Raw genomic sequence first — 17,789 nt, 5'->3', positions numbered from 1 at the left:
ACGGGGCTGCGGGGAGGCCTGGGGGGGGAGTGAGGGGCTCGTAGCTGCCTGGGTGCGGGCAGAGCCGGCCCCTCGCGGCGCCAGGTCGAAAATAGGGAATTACCGTATTTAGAGGCTCAAGAATTACCGTATTTACTGAAAAGTTATTCCACGCTGGAAAAAAATATGCATACGAGTCACGTGACAAATGTTACTGTTTTCTGAGAAATTCTTAGAGGAATAGCCTGGGTGTCTCTGCGTTAGTCCAACAGCGTATGCCTGCATGCAGGTTTGATGCCCTTCCCTTCATCTGGATGCTTTTCAGCTCCGACAGAAAGGACGCTTTGGTTGTAAATGGACATCACAGTTGTCCTAGGGCGGACTGTTTTCTCCCAGGACAAAGTGCAGCGATTCAGACGTCCATGTCTGTTGCCCCAGGTTAAGAAGTACTAATGGTTTACCTGAGCACGTTGCAACACGTGTCTGAGTGGTTATCCTGGGATTGCATTGCTGATATAATGGCAGAAAAACAGGCATGTGGTCAGTTGGCCGCTAAACCCCAGTTATTGAAGGGCAACGTGTATGCCCCAGTCCTGAGATTTCCATTCCAGGATGACAGGGACAGCTAGCCATTGAGCTGCCACTGAAGAGAAGAGCTGTGCTGAGAGTTAGTCGACCTTAATTGCTGCTATGTTCCCAGGTCCTTCAGCCTATAGTGCAGTTTGATTAAGCATTTCTTTTGCAATTTCCATGCTTGGGAGCCTGCTTTGAATCAATTGGCACATTGAGGCTGCTGTGCCACGCTTTGACTGATGCCCTTGCACCAGCTTTTTCCTTTCAACAGTCGCTGGAAAATGCCTCCTTTTTGCAGTGCCGCCTCAGCATGGGCAAAGGAGGAATTGTGAATCTGGCAGCCAGCCTGGAGAGGCGAGAAACTTGGAGAAGGTCTATAAATATGGAGTGGAGTAGCATTTCATAATAGTTTTGAGGCTGTAGTATGTTTTCAGGCCCTTCCTTGCTATGGCATGCTACAGATATAGTGTGCAGTCGATTATCATGCACATGCTTCCTTTGCAGCTTTCCAGCATGTGTTGCAGTGAGTTCTCTCCCCTGTATTGAGAGGGTAAGTAATCTTCTGCTAGTGCTTTTCTGACCTCCTTTTCCCACCCCACCTTTAGGAGCAGCCACCTTATCCTGGATACACCTCTGGCTACTGGAACTCCACGGCCCAGTCCAGAGCTCCCTACCCAAGTCCCTTTCCAGCTGGAGCCGAGTTACAAGGCCAGGTACAGTTGGGCAACAGAGCTTCCCATCTTGTTTCCTGTGAAGTGGAGGAATTTGTCTGGTTGGGTGGGAGTTTGAGCCAGAAGACTCTGGGCTGGTTTCCTCCAGAACAAAGGGACCAGCCATTTTAGAAATGCAGGGCTTACATGGCAGGCTTAGCCAAGCCCTGGGGACTTCTGCCGTTTCCTCCGTGCTGCATTGGCCTCAGGAAATGCTACTTCCCAGATGCCACAGCATTATACTGAGTGTCAGCTGGAAGCTGAAACTTGAAACACCTGCACCAGCCATGCTTGAAACTCTGTCTGAATCCCCTTGCCTGCTGGTGCTGGCTACTTCTAGATGCTCTGCACGAAGCACCATGTCCTATTGCCAGTGAACTAACGGTAATTGGAGTAATTATTTTTACATCAGTGGCCCATGAATAGTGCCAGACCCTGCCAATGGCCTTCAGCCAAGGATACTCAAATGCTCTGAATACAGTTAAAGCAATTAGTTGTCTCATAGCACCTATACTAAGATATTAATTGTGTTTTATGAGCCCTTGCTCATAAATGCTGGGGCAGGGCGTTGTAGTGACTTGCCAAAGGCTGTGCAGTGAGTCAGTCCTGGAAATGGGACAGAATCCAGGTCCCAGTCCCTGCCATGCTCTTTGGGTTGCCCTAGAAATTGTGATGTCAGCATGAGGCTCCAAGCAGGGAAATACCTTTGCTGCTTGATACTAGAGCAGTCCTTTGAAGTACTCTGCTGCTTTTCCCTCAAAGCCCATGGATAATATCATTGGCTTCTTGCCTAGACCTGATGACTGGAATTCTTCGTTTTCCCCCAACACTGGGCTGTATCTTCTGGGTTTTTTTATCCTGTCTCCTGAAGAAACTAGCATCCATCTTCACCCAAGCAAGAGCTTTCCCAGCATAGTGGGGACCTGTGTGGAAAACTTTTTTACATGCCAGAGCAATCTGGCATTTTCTTTTCCTAGTGCTCCAAACAGTAGCTAAACGGCACTTCCTAGTGAAAGGACCAACGCTGCCTCAGGGGTTTCATGCTCACATTTAACGCTTGAGCCACAGCAGTGAATTCTCATTGCGTAGGCTGCTGTAGTACACACTGTGCTGGGGCTTATTTGCTCCTCTCAGCACCATTTTCCACTACAGCTGTGTTGGGAGCTCTCCTCCAAGCACTCCCAAGTTCTTGGTATCTATTTTAAAGAATGATTGTGACCACATTGCTTCCCTGGCAGTATTAGAGCATTCTTATGCACATAAACAGCGAAAGCATTCTTCGTGACTGGGGAAGCAGCATTTTAGACACTTAGTTTAGCAGATGCAAGCCACATAAGAAAAACAGCTTGAGCTATGGGGCCCACAGAGGCCGGCTGCTATTTGGAAATTACTGTGAGCACTAATGCAGGGGTTTTCCACATGTGCGCAGTACCCCTCCCAGCGAACCTAGGATGCTCCTACAGTACGTATAACACATCTTGATTGTAAACAGCAGCATTGGCATATGGACATTCATTACTAAGCAAAGTCAATATATTCTTGGAGAGAAAAAATCCGCTGGTTCTGAAAAGGAACACCTTTGGTTAATTCATCTTCTCCCATTAAGCTGCATAATGATATTTTGGGTTTTCCTCCATTGTTTTTCCCTACTTTTCCTCTTCCCACTCCACCTCTTTTTTAAAGTAGCAGAGTAGAAAAAGAGAGGGGAGTCAGCAGCAAGGACAAATTGTGGAATTTTTTTCCCAATTCCATCCAGAGCCTTGCTATGTTTTGTAGACATTTCTTACTTCAAAACAGTTAAACAAGAAAAGCATAGTTTGAAAAGTTGTGGCTGAACCTAGGATTCTCATTGCCCTGAGAACTGAAGGAGCTACTTAGTAGGCCTAAGGATGACAAACCCTCAGGGAACACGTCAGGTAACACACCATGGTCCCCACTGCTAGGTACTTTACAGCCAAATGAGCAGGGTTCTTCAGGCAAGGCCTGGGGCTGGGAAACTAGCATGGGAGGACTAGACCTGGTCAATTCCTCCTTTTCAGAGAGATTAACACAACAGAAGATGGGAGCAGGAAAGTCTCTGCCCAGCAAAATTACCAACAGAGAGTAACTAAGAATCAGCAACATTGGTTAGGGCCTAAATAAATAATGGTCTATCCCCAGTAGAGGGCAGACATTAACCAAGAGACACCCTGTCTGCAGAGGAAGGGAAGCAGCAGAACACAGTACTTTGTATGTTCTGGTTCCATAACTCGTTGGCCACATCTACACGAGACACTGACTGCAATATTGCTGCATTGTAGTGTCACATGGCAAAAACAGTGACACAACACTACTGTGAAGTAGTGTCACAAAAAAGGCATTTGCCACTACTGTGCAGTAGCTCAGATTGCTGCGCATTATTTTAGCACTTGCTTATAAAAGTACTAAATAAATGTGCAGTCAGGTTTCTCCTGTGCTGTTGTGGGGGTGCTTCGCTTGGAGGAAGCTGTGTACAGACACAGCAGGAAGGACACTTTTCCCCAAAAAATATGTCCTATAAAAACTTCAGACAGTAGAGGTGCATGATAGAGATTTTTTGGGCTGATACCGATAGCTGATTTTTTAAGGAGACATATTGACCAATACTGATCCCATTTCTGATACAGCTGTATTCAGCTGGTAAGTCCATTGTGGTGGGAGGGGAGGGAAGAGGCATGGTAGGGCAAATCAGCGCCCCTCCACAATGATGGAGGGGGTAGGTACTGATCAGCTGGGGTGGGGTGGGGTGAGGCACAGGGCAGAGCTGCAGCCCTGCACCACAGCTGAGCTATGTTCCTCCTACCATGGGCCCCACTGCTCGATGGAGCCATAAGCAGCTCGTGTGGGGGGTGGGGGGGGGGGGGTGGCTCCTGCCACTGCTTGCACCCCAGGAGGGCATTTGGGAAGGAGGGGGGCATGTGCCCTTGAATCTGCGTGGGGAGGGCAGGCTGCAGCTGCGGGCTAGAGCTGAGCTATTCTTGGCAGGGGTTGGGGTCAGGGAGGGTGCTGCAGCCACCCCAAATTTCACCGTAGCCCTGCTCCCAGCACCACTGCCACAGACCTGACTCAACGCCCTGCCTCCACCCATGCACCAGGGGAGGTAGGGCTGCAGCGGGGTTGGAAGTAGGAATACAGCAAAATCTGTGGTGGCTGCAGCCCCCTTCAAAGCTCCCACCTTGAGCCCCAGCCCCTGCCAAGAAGAGCCCGGCTCAGCCCTGGTTCCAGCCTGCAGCTGCAGCCTGTCCGCCCCACACAGATCTGGGAGCGCTTGCCCCCCCATGCCCTCCTGGGGTGCAAGCAGTGGTGGGAGCCACCTCCTCCGCGCCCTGGGAGCCGCAGCTCCGTCCCATGCCCTGCCTCGCCCTGGCTGGGCAGCACTTGTCCCTGCCCCATCCCTCACCATGGGGGATGTTGATCTGTTACCCCCCCACACACAATGCTCATTCCCTCCCTCATCCCCTTCCGCCACAACAGACTTACCAGCTGCACACAGCTCTGCTCCTCGCTGCCTGAGTGCTGCACTGCGGCTGTGCGCACGCACGAGCATTTGTTGGCCAAATTATTGGCTGCATCAGGCTGATTTCTGATATAGCCAGTTGTCTTTATATGGGTACTGATCCGATATCAGATCTATGTATCAGTGCAGTTCTTATGGACAGTCCTGGACTGAGCCACAGCTTTGAAGTAATGCTCACCATCTATATCATGCTCTTCTTTCATAGAGCTTGAGGCAGGCTTTTTTTTTGTTTGTTTTACAGGATGGAAGGGAACTGTGACTTGTCTGAAGTCCAGAGCAAAGCGGTGGCAGACCCCTCAATCCTGCCTGATTTCCATACCCAAGTGACCCAGGCGTTTCACTGTGGCAGTCTTGTATTCTACCACTTGGAGCAACCATCCCATCTCCCCTAGACTTCCCTTGCAGACAGTGGCCCATGATGCTGAATCATATGTAGGCCAAATGAAATTTGCGATCAGCTTCATTGCCACACAGTTCTCAAAGATTTCAAAACTGCCCGAGCCTTTCAGGAGACATTTCTTTTCCATATTTAGTGAAAAAGTAGACTTGACTTTCCGGAAACCAAGGGGTCTGTGATGGGAGCATGTGACCAAGAGCTGGGCCAGCAGGCCAGAGGTCCACACAGCTAGAGGTCTTTGGGGACAGGAGGTCCTGTATGAAAGTCTTAGGACCCAGGCAGAGGGCTCACAAGGAGCAGAAACCAAATAGGAAGGATGGGAGGAGATCAGTGGGACCCTCATTGTATTTAATGTTTTGGGCTGGACACTAATTGAGGGGCCAGTATAACTTATGCTGAGAGGTTCTTACTATATGCAAGTTGCTTGCCTGTTTCATAATAAATTGTTGCTAATGCTAGGTTTCATTTATTCAGAATCCTGAATTTAAAATGTTTCACATTAACACGTTCCTAGGTAAGACCCTGTCACTGTCACATCCCGGCCCTGCCTAAAGACAGGGCTCTGGACCTGAGGAGACAAAACCAACTAGCAAATATGGGTATGTCCCTCAGAGACCTGAACTGCTACAGACAGTAACAGCAGCCTTTCTGACACATGGAGCCCTCTGCTCAGCTCAGGCTGATGTCACTACGTTCTGTATGCTGTATAATTGCCCCCCTGCACCCTGTTGCCAAGGGCCTGGGAGTGGGTCACTGACCTCCACTGTTGCATGAGTACATGGTAGGTGACCAAGATGGCATGCAGTGTCTCCAGGAAGAGCTTTTGGTGCTGCTGCTAGGAACCTTCCAGACTTTGAAGCCTCTGTCCACAGGCTGTAGGCAGTCAAAAAGCTTTAAATGGCCAGTGAGCTACTAGAGCTCCAGACTGGATCTGAAAAACCCAAATCTCTAGGGCTAATGATGATGAGGTGGATTCCAGCAAGGGGCCAGAAGGAGTGGGCTGAGAGGGAAACACTGCTGTCCTACCTGATAGGGCTTTGGGAGGCTTCACATTTGCACAATATTTGAGAGCCTCTGATCACAGTCTCCATAAGGCTTGATAGTCATCTCCTCAAAGGAAGAGGCATCAGTTTCTAGATCTGTAATATGGTCACAGGCACTCCTTTGCTAACAGCCTGTCCTGGTTCTTTCTATCCCAGCATTTTTCCAGTGCAAAATTTTCACCCTTACTTGCACAGTAAGATCTGAATTCCCCAAGTGAGGAAGTAGATGCATGCAACTGTCCCTTAGCAACCACATTGGGTTGGATACATTATTTCTTGACTTGTAAAAATTAAAATGCTGTTCTTACTGCTGTCCAAGCCATTCTGCTTCTGTACTCTCAGACCTAGGAGCCCAGAGCCAGTCCAGGTTCTTAATACCTTCTCTGATTGCTTTTCAGGGGCTGGATTCTCCCTACACAAATGGAGGCTATGGCACCCATTACCCCTCGGCTCCTGCACACTATCCCAGTTTGGCACAATCAAACACTTACTACTCGTCTGGGCCCCCACAGCCCCCTTACCCTGCAGAATCTCCAGGCATGTACAGGTCTCCATCACCAGCTTCTCACTGGAACTACCCCGCAGCAGACTGCACAGCAGAAAGCTCCTCTCTCAGGAGGCATGTCCCAGGGTATTCCCCACCACAGGTAAGGAAGCCAGAACACAGACAACAATGGGTGCTTCCTCTGGATGCGTACCTGGGGTGGGCAAAGCTCACAGCCAGGTACTTGGTGGTGCTGACTACAGTCTTCCTCAACCAAAGCCTAGCAAGCACACTGCAAAGTGCAGCTTGCCTCTCCAGCTACCAGCTGCTAATCCCCGAGCTCAAGGAACAGACTCCACAGTTCCTGCTTCTCGCTATTGTCAGGTACCTGTTGGGGATTGGGGTTACCAGATTGGAGGACCAGAGCATTAGAGCCAGTACTGGGGAGCCAAAGTCAATGTCAGGGTTAGCAAGCAGAGTCCAACAGCAGGCTGGGACAGGAGCAAAAGTTAAGGATTAGCAAAAGCTGTTTCTCTCCCCTGAAGTAGAGAAAGTAGTTGACCAGTCAACCGGGTACCAGGGAGGGTGATAAAGGACTTATGCAGGTCCTACCCATCCACTTATAGCTGCTGCTTTGGGAAGACCAAAGTCCTGCGTTCAAGTCTGCAGTCCTGATAGGCATTTCCATCTAATAGAAGGTCGAAGGCACTTTGTCTCTGGTGAACTATCCAGCAGTTTGATCTGTTTGTACCAGGCTGGCTTAGACAACAACTCCACTGCATGAATGTCCCAAGAAGCCCTCCCTGTCTGAAATGCATAACACCTCCTTTTTGTAGAGCTAGAGTAGAAGGGCTGACCCAGCAGAGCCAGGACAGCCAATCCAACCATGCTGTTCCTAACAAGGAGCACCTTGGTATGGATTACTGCTGGCTGAGTGGATGTGATTTCAGAGGTAGTCTGTTCTCCTCCCTGCAGACGCCAGGCATGGCTGTCCCACACTACTCATATGGCGATGCTAGTCCGGGGATTCCACCGCAGGGCCCCCCGTCACAGCCAAGACCCCAGGAGGAGTTGTGGGCTCCTTCAGGAGTCTATGGGATGCAACCGCGTTATGGCTGGTCAGCTGCTTCAACAACACACGGGAACCCATATGTCTCTGAGTCGCATCCATCCTGGCCGGGCAACGGAGTTCCTGCTCCACACCCTCCAGTTCAAGAGACAAAGGTAAAGGTTTATGGTCTCAAGGCTATGGAGCCTACTAGTGTTGGTCCTAGATCTGTCACACAGGTAACAATGCAAGCATTCCCTTCACAGAGTCAAGGCATGCCACTTCTCCAGTGCCTCCAGTTCCCACCTGTGCCAGACAAAGAGATCACACTTGGGAATAAAGCAGTGTTTGCCCTTGCATCTTGCTTTAAACTACTGGCACTGCATGGGGGATTTGTTGTGACCTGCCACAGGGGCAGCCTGACAAAGCCAGGATATATCATCTAGTTCCAGATTTGCAGTCAGAGCACTAGACTGTGCTATCTCTGAAACACTGGTATCTCATTTATTTGAAATCCCTCTACCTTTTAAAGGAAATGGTTTGTAGTGGGGAGCAACAAGGTAATGCAATCCTATGAACTCTTGCAAATATTTCCCTCTGGATACATAACTTGGGTATCCTTTATAGATATTGAGAGTTCCACTTTAATGCTGGAAATTAAGGGTATTGAAGCTGATATCAGACGTCAGAGATTGAGTCTTAGAACAGTATCTAGCAAGGATTAGAATCAAATCTTCCTGGACTATGGATTATCTCACATGTCTCTTGTACAGGGGGTTCTTGCACTATCTCTGAAGCATCTGATTCTGGAAAGTAGGGGAGATGCAGCTGATCTGTTCCTGTCTGGATGCTTCTGTGTTCCCTCCCAAGCACATTTCTAGGCATCAGTATGCTCTAGTAGAGACTTTGCTAAAAAATATAGTGCTGGGGAAATAACTCCTGGACAGTGCACGCACTCAGTTCATTACTCCACTCCCCCACTCTGGCCAACCATGAGAGGCCTTGAAATCAGCCCCACAAAAGCTGTGGTAGTGCTGGCAAAACCTGCCAGCCGGGTCCCGAGGTGGAGTTCTAATTACTAGGACTCAGATTTCTTTTTTTTATCTAATATCCGTTATAAAATTGCCCTCTACCCTACCTGAGACGCAAATGCATCGGCACTGACCAGAGGAAAGGTACTAGAATCCTTTCACACACACTGTCTTCAAAGATCTGTAGCAAGTGTGATCCTGACCTGGCCGCACTACAGAATGTTTCAAAGCTTTTTACGCTGTTGTCCTACAGATGCAGCCTTCTGCAAACTGCTTGTTTTTCTGGCTGGAGTTTAGTTCTTAGGTAGGTGCAAGTTTTGAGCACCAGCTCACTGCCCAAGCATTCCTTTCTGGAGGTGCATCTGGGCAGCAGCACTCGTGTAAGGCCACCTGCATGTCAGTTACTAGGACATGGCATATTATGATGTCACGGTGCGTGACAGTCTCAAACTACAACCCTCATCCTGGGTAACTTCCCTGCCTGAACCTTTTTTGCCCTGCCACCATGCACACCTTCTTTCAGCAGCCTGGGCCTCCCAGCTCCTGTTGGGCTGCTTGCACGCCCTCCTAGATGTAGAACATGGGATACACGCTGATGTCAAGGGGACCAAACTAAAAACACCTCTGTTTCTGATTTAGGATGCTTATGACAAACCAGAGCAAGGAACAAACCAGCACAGCTACTTTGCAGAAGCCAATCACCAGCACTCTGGGACAATGAATGATCACAAGCCAACCCCCTTCCACCCCAAACAACCCTCTCCAAACCCCAAGGTGCAATATAGCGCACAGCCCCAAATGTATGACAGTGTACCTAGGAAAGCTGCTGTGACCCAGGATGCAGGTTTTAAAGCAAGTGACCAGCCTTCTTCAAACTGCCTGAGTGTTCAGCCAGGGATTCAGCGCATTATGCGAGTTATGGAGGAGGTTGAGCAGTTGGAGCAAGAGGTGGATGAATTTGTAGGCAGAAAGACAGACAAGGCTTTTCGGCTGCTGGAAGAGATGCTGACCAAGGAGCTGCTGGAGCTGGATTCCATCGAGACAGGTGGCCGGGACAGTGTTCGACAAGCCAGGAAAGAGGCTGTCCACAGAATCCAGGCCATCCTGGAAAAACTGGAAAGAAAGGGATTGTGAAGTGAACAACGTGAGGCTTGCTTTTGACAGCCCAGAGAATTCTGGTTTTGTTCACCTGTCTGTCCTTCCTCCTGACTACTGTTGATAATAAAAAGCAATAAATTCTGACTTCTTTTTTTTTTTAAGAGGCCAACAAATGACAATTTGGCTGTGGAGGAATGAAGAGAGGATTGACTCATCAGTTCTGAATTCTGAGTCCGTTGTTCCAGACCAATGAATGTACAGAGGGCTCTGGAATCCTGACATTGCCAAATGAAGTGGTTTTGTTGTGCCAGGCTCTGGGGTGTCTGCACAGTTCTTAGCAGCAGGACAGAACCCCTTTGTGTGGAACAGATTTCTCCACACCAGGCCGAATCTTTAGAGACCACTTGGAGCTACAGTGACTTTTCCAATAACTAGAATACTTATCAAGTTTTGAGTTACAAAGGCATTGCAGCACACAGCAAGAACAAGACATGAGGTTTGCGGACCACTATATTTGTGTGTATTTTCTGCTTCTTAACCTTAGCCATACTGGTTGTGTATTCTTCTGTGTCTTTGGTGCACTCTGTCATAATGTTGAACCATTGGTGGAAGAGATCATACAGACAGCCAGATTAATATGGTGACTAAAGTGAATGTGATTTCACACTGTTTCACTCTGGTGTCTAATATGGAGGAAAATTATAAGGAACACATTTGGGAGCTTTTGAACAGTGCAGAGGAAAGATTTGAATGTCATCATGGAACAGTTATAAGTGAGGCATTTGGACAAGATTTTTCAGGGCATTTGGGTAAAAATCCACTTTCTAACTGTAGTGTCCTTTCACATACTGCACTCTTGTTTTTCACTATGATTTGCCTACTTGGTGATTCTGTACAATGCACTGTGAAGGGGAGATGTCATATAGCTACCATCCACCCTTGGAATACAATTCATGAAGAGTCATTTCTGTGTATGATGAGGTAATAAACCCTGGCAAGTTTTAAAAAAATACTTGTAATTTGCATCTTTGAAGTGATTTTTTTTTTTTAAAGTCAAACCTTACATGAAACTTCTTAAGTGGAGCCTTTTGGTGACCCAAATGCCATTCATGAATTGTCCCTGCAGCAGATGCTCATTAGTGAATCTGGCAAATGGCATGGAAGTCTTTACACGGATGACAGTGAAAGATGTTACTTGGAAAGTTTAGGGCAGAATTGTGTTGAATTGCTAGGTACCTGTAGTCTTTGCCTTCTGGAGCAGTGGCTGATGAGATCCTAGCTAGCCCAAACTAGCAGATGAAAAACTGGACCTGATTTCAGAGTCACAGCTCTCCAGTAGGTTCCAGTAAATGGCCTGCTGATCAGTGTACGCTGATTTGTTGAGGGCAGAGATGGTTCCAATTAGTGACTGTACTTTGGAAATAATGGTGCAACAATCATGAACGTTGGCTTTCTTAGCTCTGCTAAAACAAAGGCTGATGCTACCAGTGCCCCCGGAGTTCTGTTCCCCAACCATTTTCTCCTGACCTTCTTGCCGGGATATAATGCATAAAGGAGTCTGCCAAATAACTTGGATTGCTGTCACATGGCTGCATTTCCCCACCCTGGTGAAGCTAAGAGAAAGAACTGTTTGTTCTAGGCATTCATGTCTCACTTGTTGCCCAATTAAATTATTTGATAGTATTCGGAATGGCAAACCCTCAGTGCAATAACTACTGCATTCTTTCCAACTGAATCTATAGCTCAGAAGCAGTCCATTCTGGGCATATTCAAGGTGTTAATCTAAGATATAGAGGGTGTTGGTTATAGCCATGTTGGTCTAAGACAGGGGTGGGCAATTATTTCAGGCGGAGGGCTGCTTAGTGAGTTTTGGCAAGCCATCGAGGGCCGCATGACAGGCAGCCAGGGATAGATAAATATTAATTTTCTAAATTTTTTAGGGGCCCTGTGGGCTGGATAGAATGGCCTGGAGGACCACATCCAGCTCGCGGGCTGCATTTTGCCCACCCCTGGTCTAAGGACATAGGTAGACAACATTTACCCAGATAACCTTGTCAATCTCAGATATAGTAACTCCTTTTTTTGGAAAGGAAGATAACAATCAGCACACATCGCAGGAAGGGAAAGGTTCCTGAGCCAGGATGAAGGCATCTAGACAAACTACCTATTAAAGAACAGTACAGTTGCTGAAGCTTTACAAAATTATTGCAAGGGAGCTTCTTTAGTGATGTACGTTGCTAGCCCCTGTGCAAAGGAATCCATTGTCTCCTCCCTAGGAGGAGGATGGTTACAGCAGGCTCATGAGTTGTATAAAAGCAAGTGTACATCAGTGTCTGAAAATCAGCTCCCTTTCTTCTCTCTACCATGCAAAGGAGAGCTTCTAAAACTATGATCAAATATCGACTCCAAACACCACTTCAAAGAAATGGACAGAGAGCAAACAGCATGCCACTTCTTTGCAGCTGATCAAACTTTAGGACGCCATTATTACACTTAAAACTGCACTGGAATTCTCCCTAACACATAATGATCTGTGCTGGGCATCTTGCACCCTTCTCATTTGGTGAATGTTACTGAGTCTGAACAAGTTATGCAGAGTAGGAGCATATGTGCTGTGAATCCCCCTCCCCCATCTAGCATATGTTAACACCCACATTAGTACCTCCCAACAAGGCACAATGAATGCATGCAACACAACAGCAGTACTGAAGAGAATTAAAAAAAGATTTTCCAAAATAAAAGTTCCCACTGAATGTAAGATTACTCACTTCCCTCAGTCATGCAGCACAGTGACTAACACCTGTTTTACCACGTTACTCAGATGCAGAGGAGATATGTTGCCCTTTAAAGGGTGACTGTCCAAGTAGACAAAGTTCATGGCAGATCTAAGAGTAGAAATCTAAGAATCTGGGTACCCAGTTCCGAGTTCTGACTCACAGGAGTTTAACTGAACTAGTTGGGAAGAGAAAGCAGGCCCCTTGTTTTGACAATGCACCTTGCAAAAGGTTTAACTTAGGTTAAACTGGAAAAAGCTAGCAGGAGGAAAGTGCTTAGTGCTAGTGACTGTTTTGAAAATGACTGTTCATGCAGTGATGCTATATGATGATGAGATGTGGCTTGAGTGAGTAGACATGTCCTGGAGTCAAAGACTGAAATTGCAAGAGATTTTCTTTTTAAGATGTAGGTCTGTATTCCAAAAAAAAAAAAAAAAGTCTGCTCGTTAAACCGTGGCTGAAACACATGGTTCCTAAACAGCCCGTTATGGGAAGGTTGTCATCTAACACAAGGATTTAACTATTTTCTCCTTGGGTGGGGAGAATACCTGCTTTGGTTTGCTGACTGATTAGAGCTTAGACCTGAAAAAACAGGAAATGGACAGAGTCAGGTTCTCCTGTGTCACATGAATTTTTAATGCAGTTAATCTTCTCATTGGGAGAGGAAGCCTTGCTGTTATTTAAGTCTGAACCCTCTAAGCGCTTAAGTCTGCATCCTCCAGGCTTCAGAAAAGCTCTATGTGTTCAAGCACCTTAATGGGTAGAGACAGGCTTAGGCACATGCTTACAATACATGCTTAAGTCTCATTAAAGTCAGTAGCACTGAAGCTGCGATCGTCCAAAGGGTAGGCTACGGTTAATTTTTTTTAATCCAGCTTCAGTTCCTGCTATTGCAGCACAAATCTGGGCAGAGAAGCTGGGATTGTGTCCCTGGAATAAAAAGAAAGGTTGAGTTTTGTAAGCAACAGAAATGATTTCAGATCCTGCCTCCACAGCTGCCAGGAGCTCTCTCCTCCATGTGAGTCACTCATGGGTGAAGCTTCCCTTGGGTTATGTGTGTCTTCTCTGCGCTGCTGCCTAGGAGAGTGTGACATCACCCATGTGAAATATTTTGCTCAAGCTATGCAGCTGGCTAGTGAGCTGGTTTAAGATTTCTGAAACCTAGTGTAAATTAAATAGGCTTGCTTGCATACCCACACATCACTGCATTTCTTAGACACTAATTGCACCCAAATAGGTAGAGAAAGGAAAGCATTCAGTGAGAGCCACAGACGGGCAGATCAGGGCAGGTCCTCAAAAGCCCTCCCACCTCTGGTGAGGGATGTATCCGAGGCAAGAATTTTTACTATCGGACATACTTCCACAAAGGGAAGAGACAGTGGAAGTCAGGTAGGGCCCAAGTCAGCCAAGCATTTTGAGTGTGTCTGCGTCTCACTGATTGTACTAGCACTTACATGGCAGTCTGCATGCTTTGCAGAAAGTCAGTCCCCACACCCAGAGTGAACCCAAAAGGCAGAGCTAGAACAGCAGCTTTGTTTTAAAATGAAAATCACTATTTACAGCTGCTGCCTAAACACAGCAGCTGCCCATCTAGCAATGAGTTCCACGAGTAAACTAAAGCCTGTGTTAAAAAAAAAAAGTATTCTCTTGTTAGTTTCAAATCTGTCTCCTGCTAATTGCAGTGTTTGCCCCCTAGTTGTATTATTCTGGGACTCAGTGCATAACAGTTCCCTATTTGTTCAAGTCCTTCCTGATTTCATAGACCTTCCATATCCTCCTCCACATATCCCTCTTTCATAAGAATAGTACGTGTACAGAACCACCTAACACACTGTTAACTACAACATTAACTACTCAGAAACTGCTAGCCATAAATGGAAACAAGCCAGTCAGCTTCTACTGAAGATTTCTAATAATGCAGGGGATGACGGTGCAAGCCTGGATTATCTCAGGTCAATAAATAACAAAGCAGTGCTGTTAGTTAGAACAAGAGCGGAACATGCACATTCAACTGCTGTATAATCAGCAGTGGTCTATGAACTAGCATAAAGGTCGAATACTGCTGATACAGGGTAGGAAGGGAAGCTTACATGCTCTTCTTCTTCCCCCCTGGCAGACCACATCCTTGAATTGAAGGATAGCCGAAGAATATGCTCTCCTAACAAAGAGTCCAAGAATGTCCAAAGCTCTTATGAGCCAAAAAGAAAAATCAAAGGAGAAGCCAATTTAAAAGTAAAACTAAAAAGCTAACCCCCCCACCATAGGTAACATGAGATGCAAGTATGTATTGCCTGTAATTGCCCACATGACTGCACAGAGCCTGATTGATTGTTCCTCTTCCCTCTTTTAGGGATTGCAATCCCAGCAGACAACTTTCAAGAATCAAGGGGACAGGTGGGGGGAGAATCATACATTTGCATTCAAATGCAGGTGAGGAAGAGCAAAGCATCCCCTTTCCAAGGCTGGTTGAAATGCTAGGCTCCCTTGCCAGCCATCTCAGTCCCTTGCACAGCTCTGTGGAAAGGTATTACTGCTGGATTACGTTTCTAGCCGAATAACAGCATCTCTTTATCCATCAGACAGATGGCAAGTTTCATTTGTGCTTGTGGAGGTTTGGGAAGTGGGTAGCACTGGTGTGCATTAAGTCCCGCCTTTCCATTTTCTGCCCTGCAGAAAATTCTGGGTTATGTAAAGCAGCTTCTGACCTCCACCAGTTCTCTCCGTCTGAGGCAGGGTTGGTCTGAGTTGGGATTTGCACAGGGTATTGTAAAGGATACGCAGCAATGGTGCTCTTTGCTCATACAGAAAATGAGGGTTGTGCTCAGGAGGCCTGCCCCCCTCTTTCAGACAAGAAGTGAGACTGGGAGCCTAACAAGATATTTTAAATCCCATGGCCTATTTCACATGTAGTCCCCCAATGCCCCAGCCAAGCTGCTGCGTAGGGAACAGATTTTGAGGCTGCAAATTCCTTTGTGGTTTCAACTAGACCGGCAGTCTTTGCTGCTTGCCTTGAAATGTGGGCACCGTGCGCACGTCGTCATGCCACAGGGTTGTGCAACCCTGACCAGTACCACGAGGCCAGCAAAGACAGCCCTTAGCCCCCACCCTTAGCATTGCTTTCCTGAACCTCCGGCACTGCTCCTCAGCTTTCTGCTTTCTGACACCATGAATAATTGAAGGTGTTTGCTGACTGCTGCCTTTCACAGTCTTCCCAGCTTAAGAAAGATCTCCTGGGGAGAGTGGCAGCCCAGTCTGCAAGCAATTTTCCTTCAGGCTGGTAAGAGAAATGGGCGTCCATCTCCCAAGTACTGAGACATGATTAAGTCTGTAGGGTTGGCAATCTCAACACACCCACACCCTCTCTTCATAAACCCATCCTTGGAAACCAAAGCCAAGCCCAAAAGCACTTAACTATACTTCAGTCGCAAGTCACACCTCTTAAAAAAGAAAGCCTGCAGTCCAATGTGCTTGGTCTTTCAAAAAAGAGCACCACCTGTTTTTTGAACATATGGCCCTATCCTCAGGGTCTATGCAGAGAGGCAAGGCTGCAATGTCAAAATGAGCACGAGAGATTTAAAAAAAAATGCTATTTTTCCCAAAGTCTTGTGATAACATAAGAATGACCATTTACTGGGCCAGGCCCTAGGTCTATCTTGCCCAATATTCTGTGTCGCACAGTGGCAGAGGGGATGCTGAAAAGGCGAGTGCACTGGGCGCGATCAGGGTTGTCTCTTAATTGCAGCCTCCAGCGTTTAAAGTTTCAGAGGTTCTGGGTTGGGGGCTGTATCCCTAATTCCCATGCTCAATAGCTACTGATGCCCTTTGATCACGGGAATCAGGGATAGTGATTGGTGAAGGGATAGGGATAGTGGTTAGTGAGGATCACTTGCTGGAGTACTTGTTTGTTGTGGCATATAGCACGTTACCCAGCAAGGCTGCCGACCAGGATGGCTGTACACACACAGTGAATCCATGCCCTGCCCCGTATCCAAAATAGCAAAGATAAGGCTGAGACGATCCCCGAATTTACTGTGATTTCAGGAATGAGACGTGGCACCCTTGGAATGAATTTGTGCCACCCTCTCGAACATGGCACTAATTGCATCATTATGAAGTGACATTGTGATGCAACCCAGTGTCCTGACATGGACTTCGTAAGTTATTTCTAGACTGCTTGAGGATGTAAAGAGAAACACCTGCTGTTGCTGCTATTTGTGCACATCATACCACCAGCAGGATCACGTGGCATGGCTGGTAACATCTGTGTGGTCGTCCTGTCACTAAAGACAGGGATTGTTACAAGTCAGAACTGAGGCACAGAAGCGCACTGGCACAGTTGCCTGGCGGAAGTGCCCACCACAGCCCACTACCTTAAATCGCACACAGGTAGGACCTTTCCAGGTATGGTCCTTTGCCTAGCAGCCATTCTGCATCACAGCTGACTGCGGCTTCTTTTCCCTGCTTGGTACTTGTGAGCAAACAGTGAGGTAGAGCTCAGAGATGGGGAGATGCAGGACCCAGCACCAGACCCAGAAGAGCAGCATCAGCAGGCAGTGCTAGCCCTCACCCTGGCTCTACTGATCCTGCTCAGGGCCTGGTTTTCTAACAACTCCCAGGCAAAATTGTCTCTCCTCTGTGTTGAAGTGTGCTCAGTGGCCCAGGGCCTTTCTTGGATCATGCGATCTGCAGCAAGCCCGGCACTCACCGCCTTCCCAGAGCCTCAGGCCAGACTGCACCAAGTGTGAGGGGTAGGTGTGCAGCCCTGGGGGCGACGGGTGCCAGAGCAAACCCAGTAACTGCGGGCACCGCTGGCTGTGCCCCAAATCCCTGCTTCTCCATCTTTCCGGATGCCAGACACCCCCGGGTGGCCGCGGCTCCTCCATCCCGCGGGGGTGCACCCCCGGAGCAGCCGGGGCGCGTCGCACTCCGGCTTCCCGCAGCCTTTACCTTGCCCGTCCCGCCGGCCTTCAGGCAGTAAAGCCGGCGGTGCTGCTGGGAGCAGCCGGCTGAGCCCGCCCGGGGAGCGCAGGGCCCGGATCCGGGCCCGGGCGCCTCCTCCCTCGGCTCCCTTCCCCGCCGGCGCCGGGCGGAGCTGCGCCGGGCTCCGCCCTGGCGGG

At 48.0% G+C, this 17,789-nt stretch overlaps 1 protein-coding gene across 1 annotated transcript; it reads left to right on the top strand.

Moving 5' to 3' along the window:
* Nucleotides 1-262: 262 nt before the first annotated feature.
* On the top strand, nt 263-10,905 carry BAG4 (BCL2 associated athanogene 4). Its single transcript, XM_019545904.1, has 5 exons — nt 263-268; nt 1,158-1,265; nt 6,636-6,884; nt 7,697-7,945; nt 9,440-10,905. Exons 1-5 carry the CDS (start codon nt 263-265, stop codon nt 9,932-9,934), a joined length of 1,107 nt encoding a protein of 368 aa, XP_019401449.1. The 3' UTR covers nt 9,935-10,905.
* Nucleotides 10,906-17,789: the final 6,884 nt, after the last annotated feature.

This window comes from Crocodylus porosus, unplaced genomic scaffold (genome assembly GCF_001723895.1).
Source record: "Crocodylus porosus isolate Cpor-Errol unplaced genomic scaffold, CroPor_comp1, whole genome shotgun sequence".
NCBI classification, from domain to species: Eukaryota; Metazoa; Chordata; order Crocodylia; family Crocodylidae; genus Crocodylus; species Crocodylus porosus.
The sequence above is the reverse complement of the archived record's forward strand: the minus strand, read 5'-3'. Positions and strand labels throughout refer to the sequence as shown.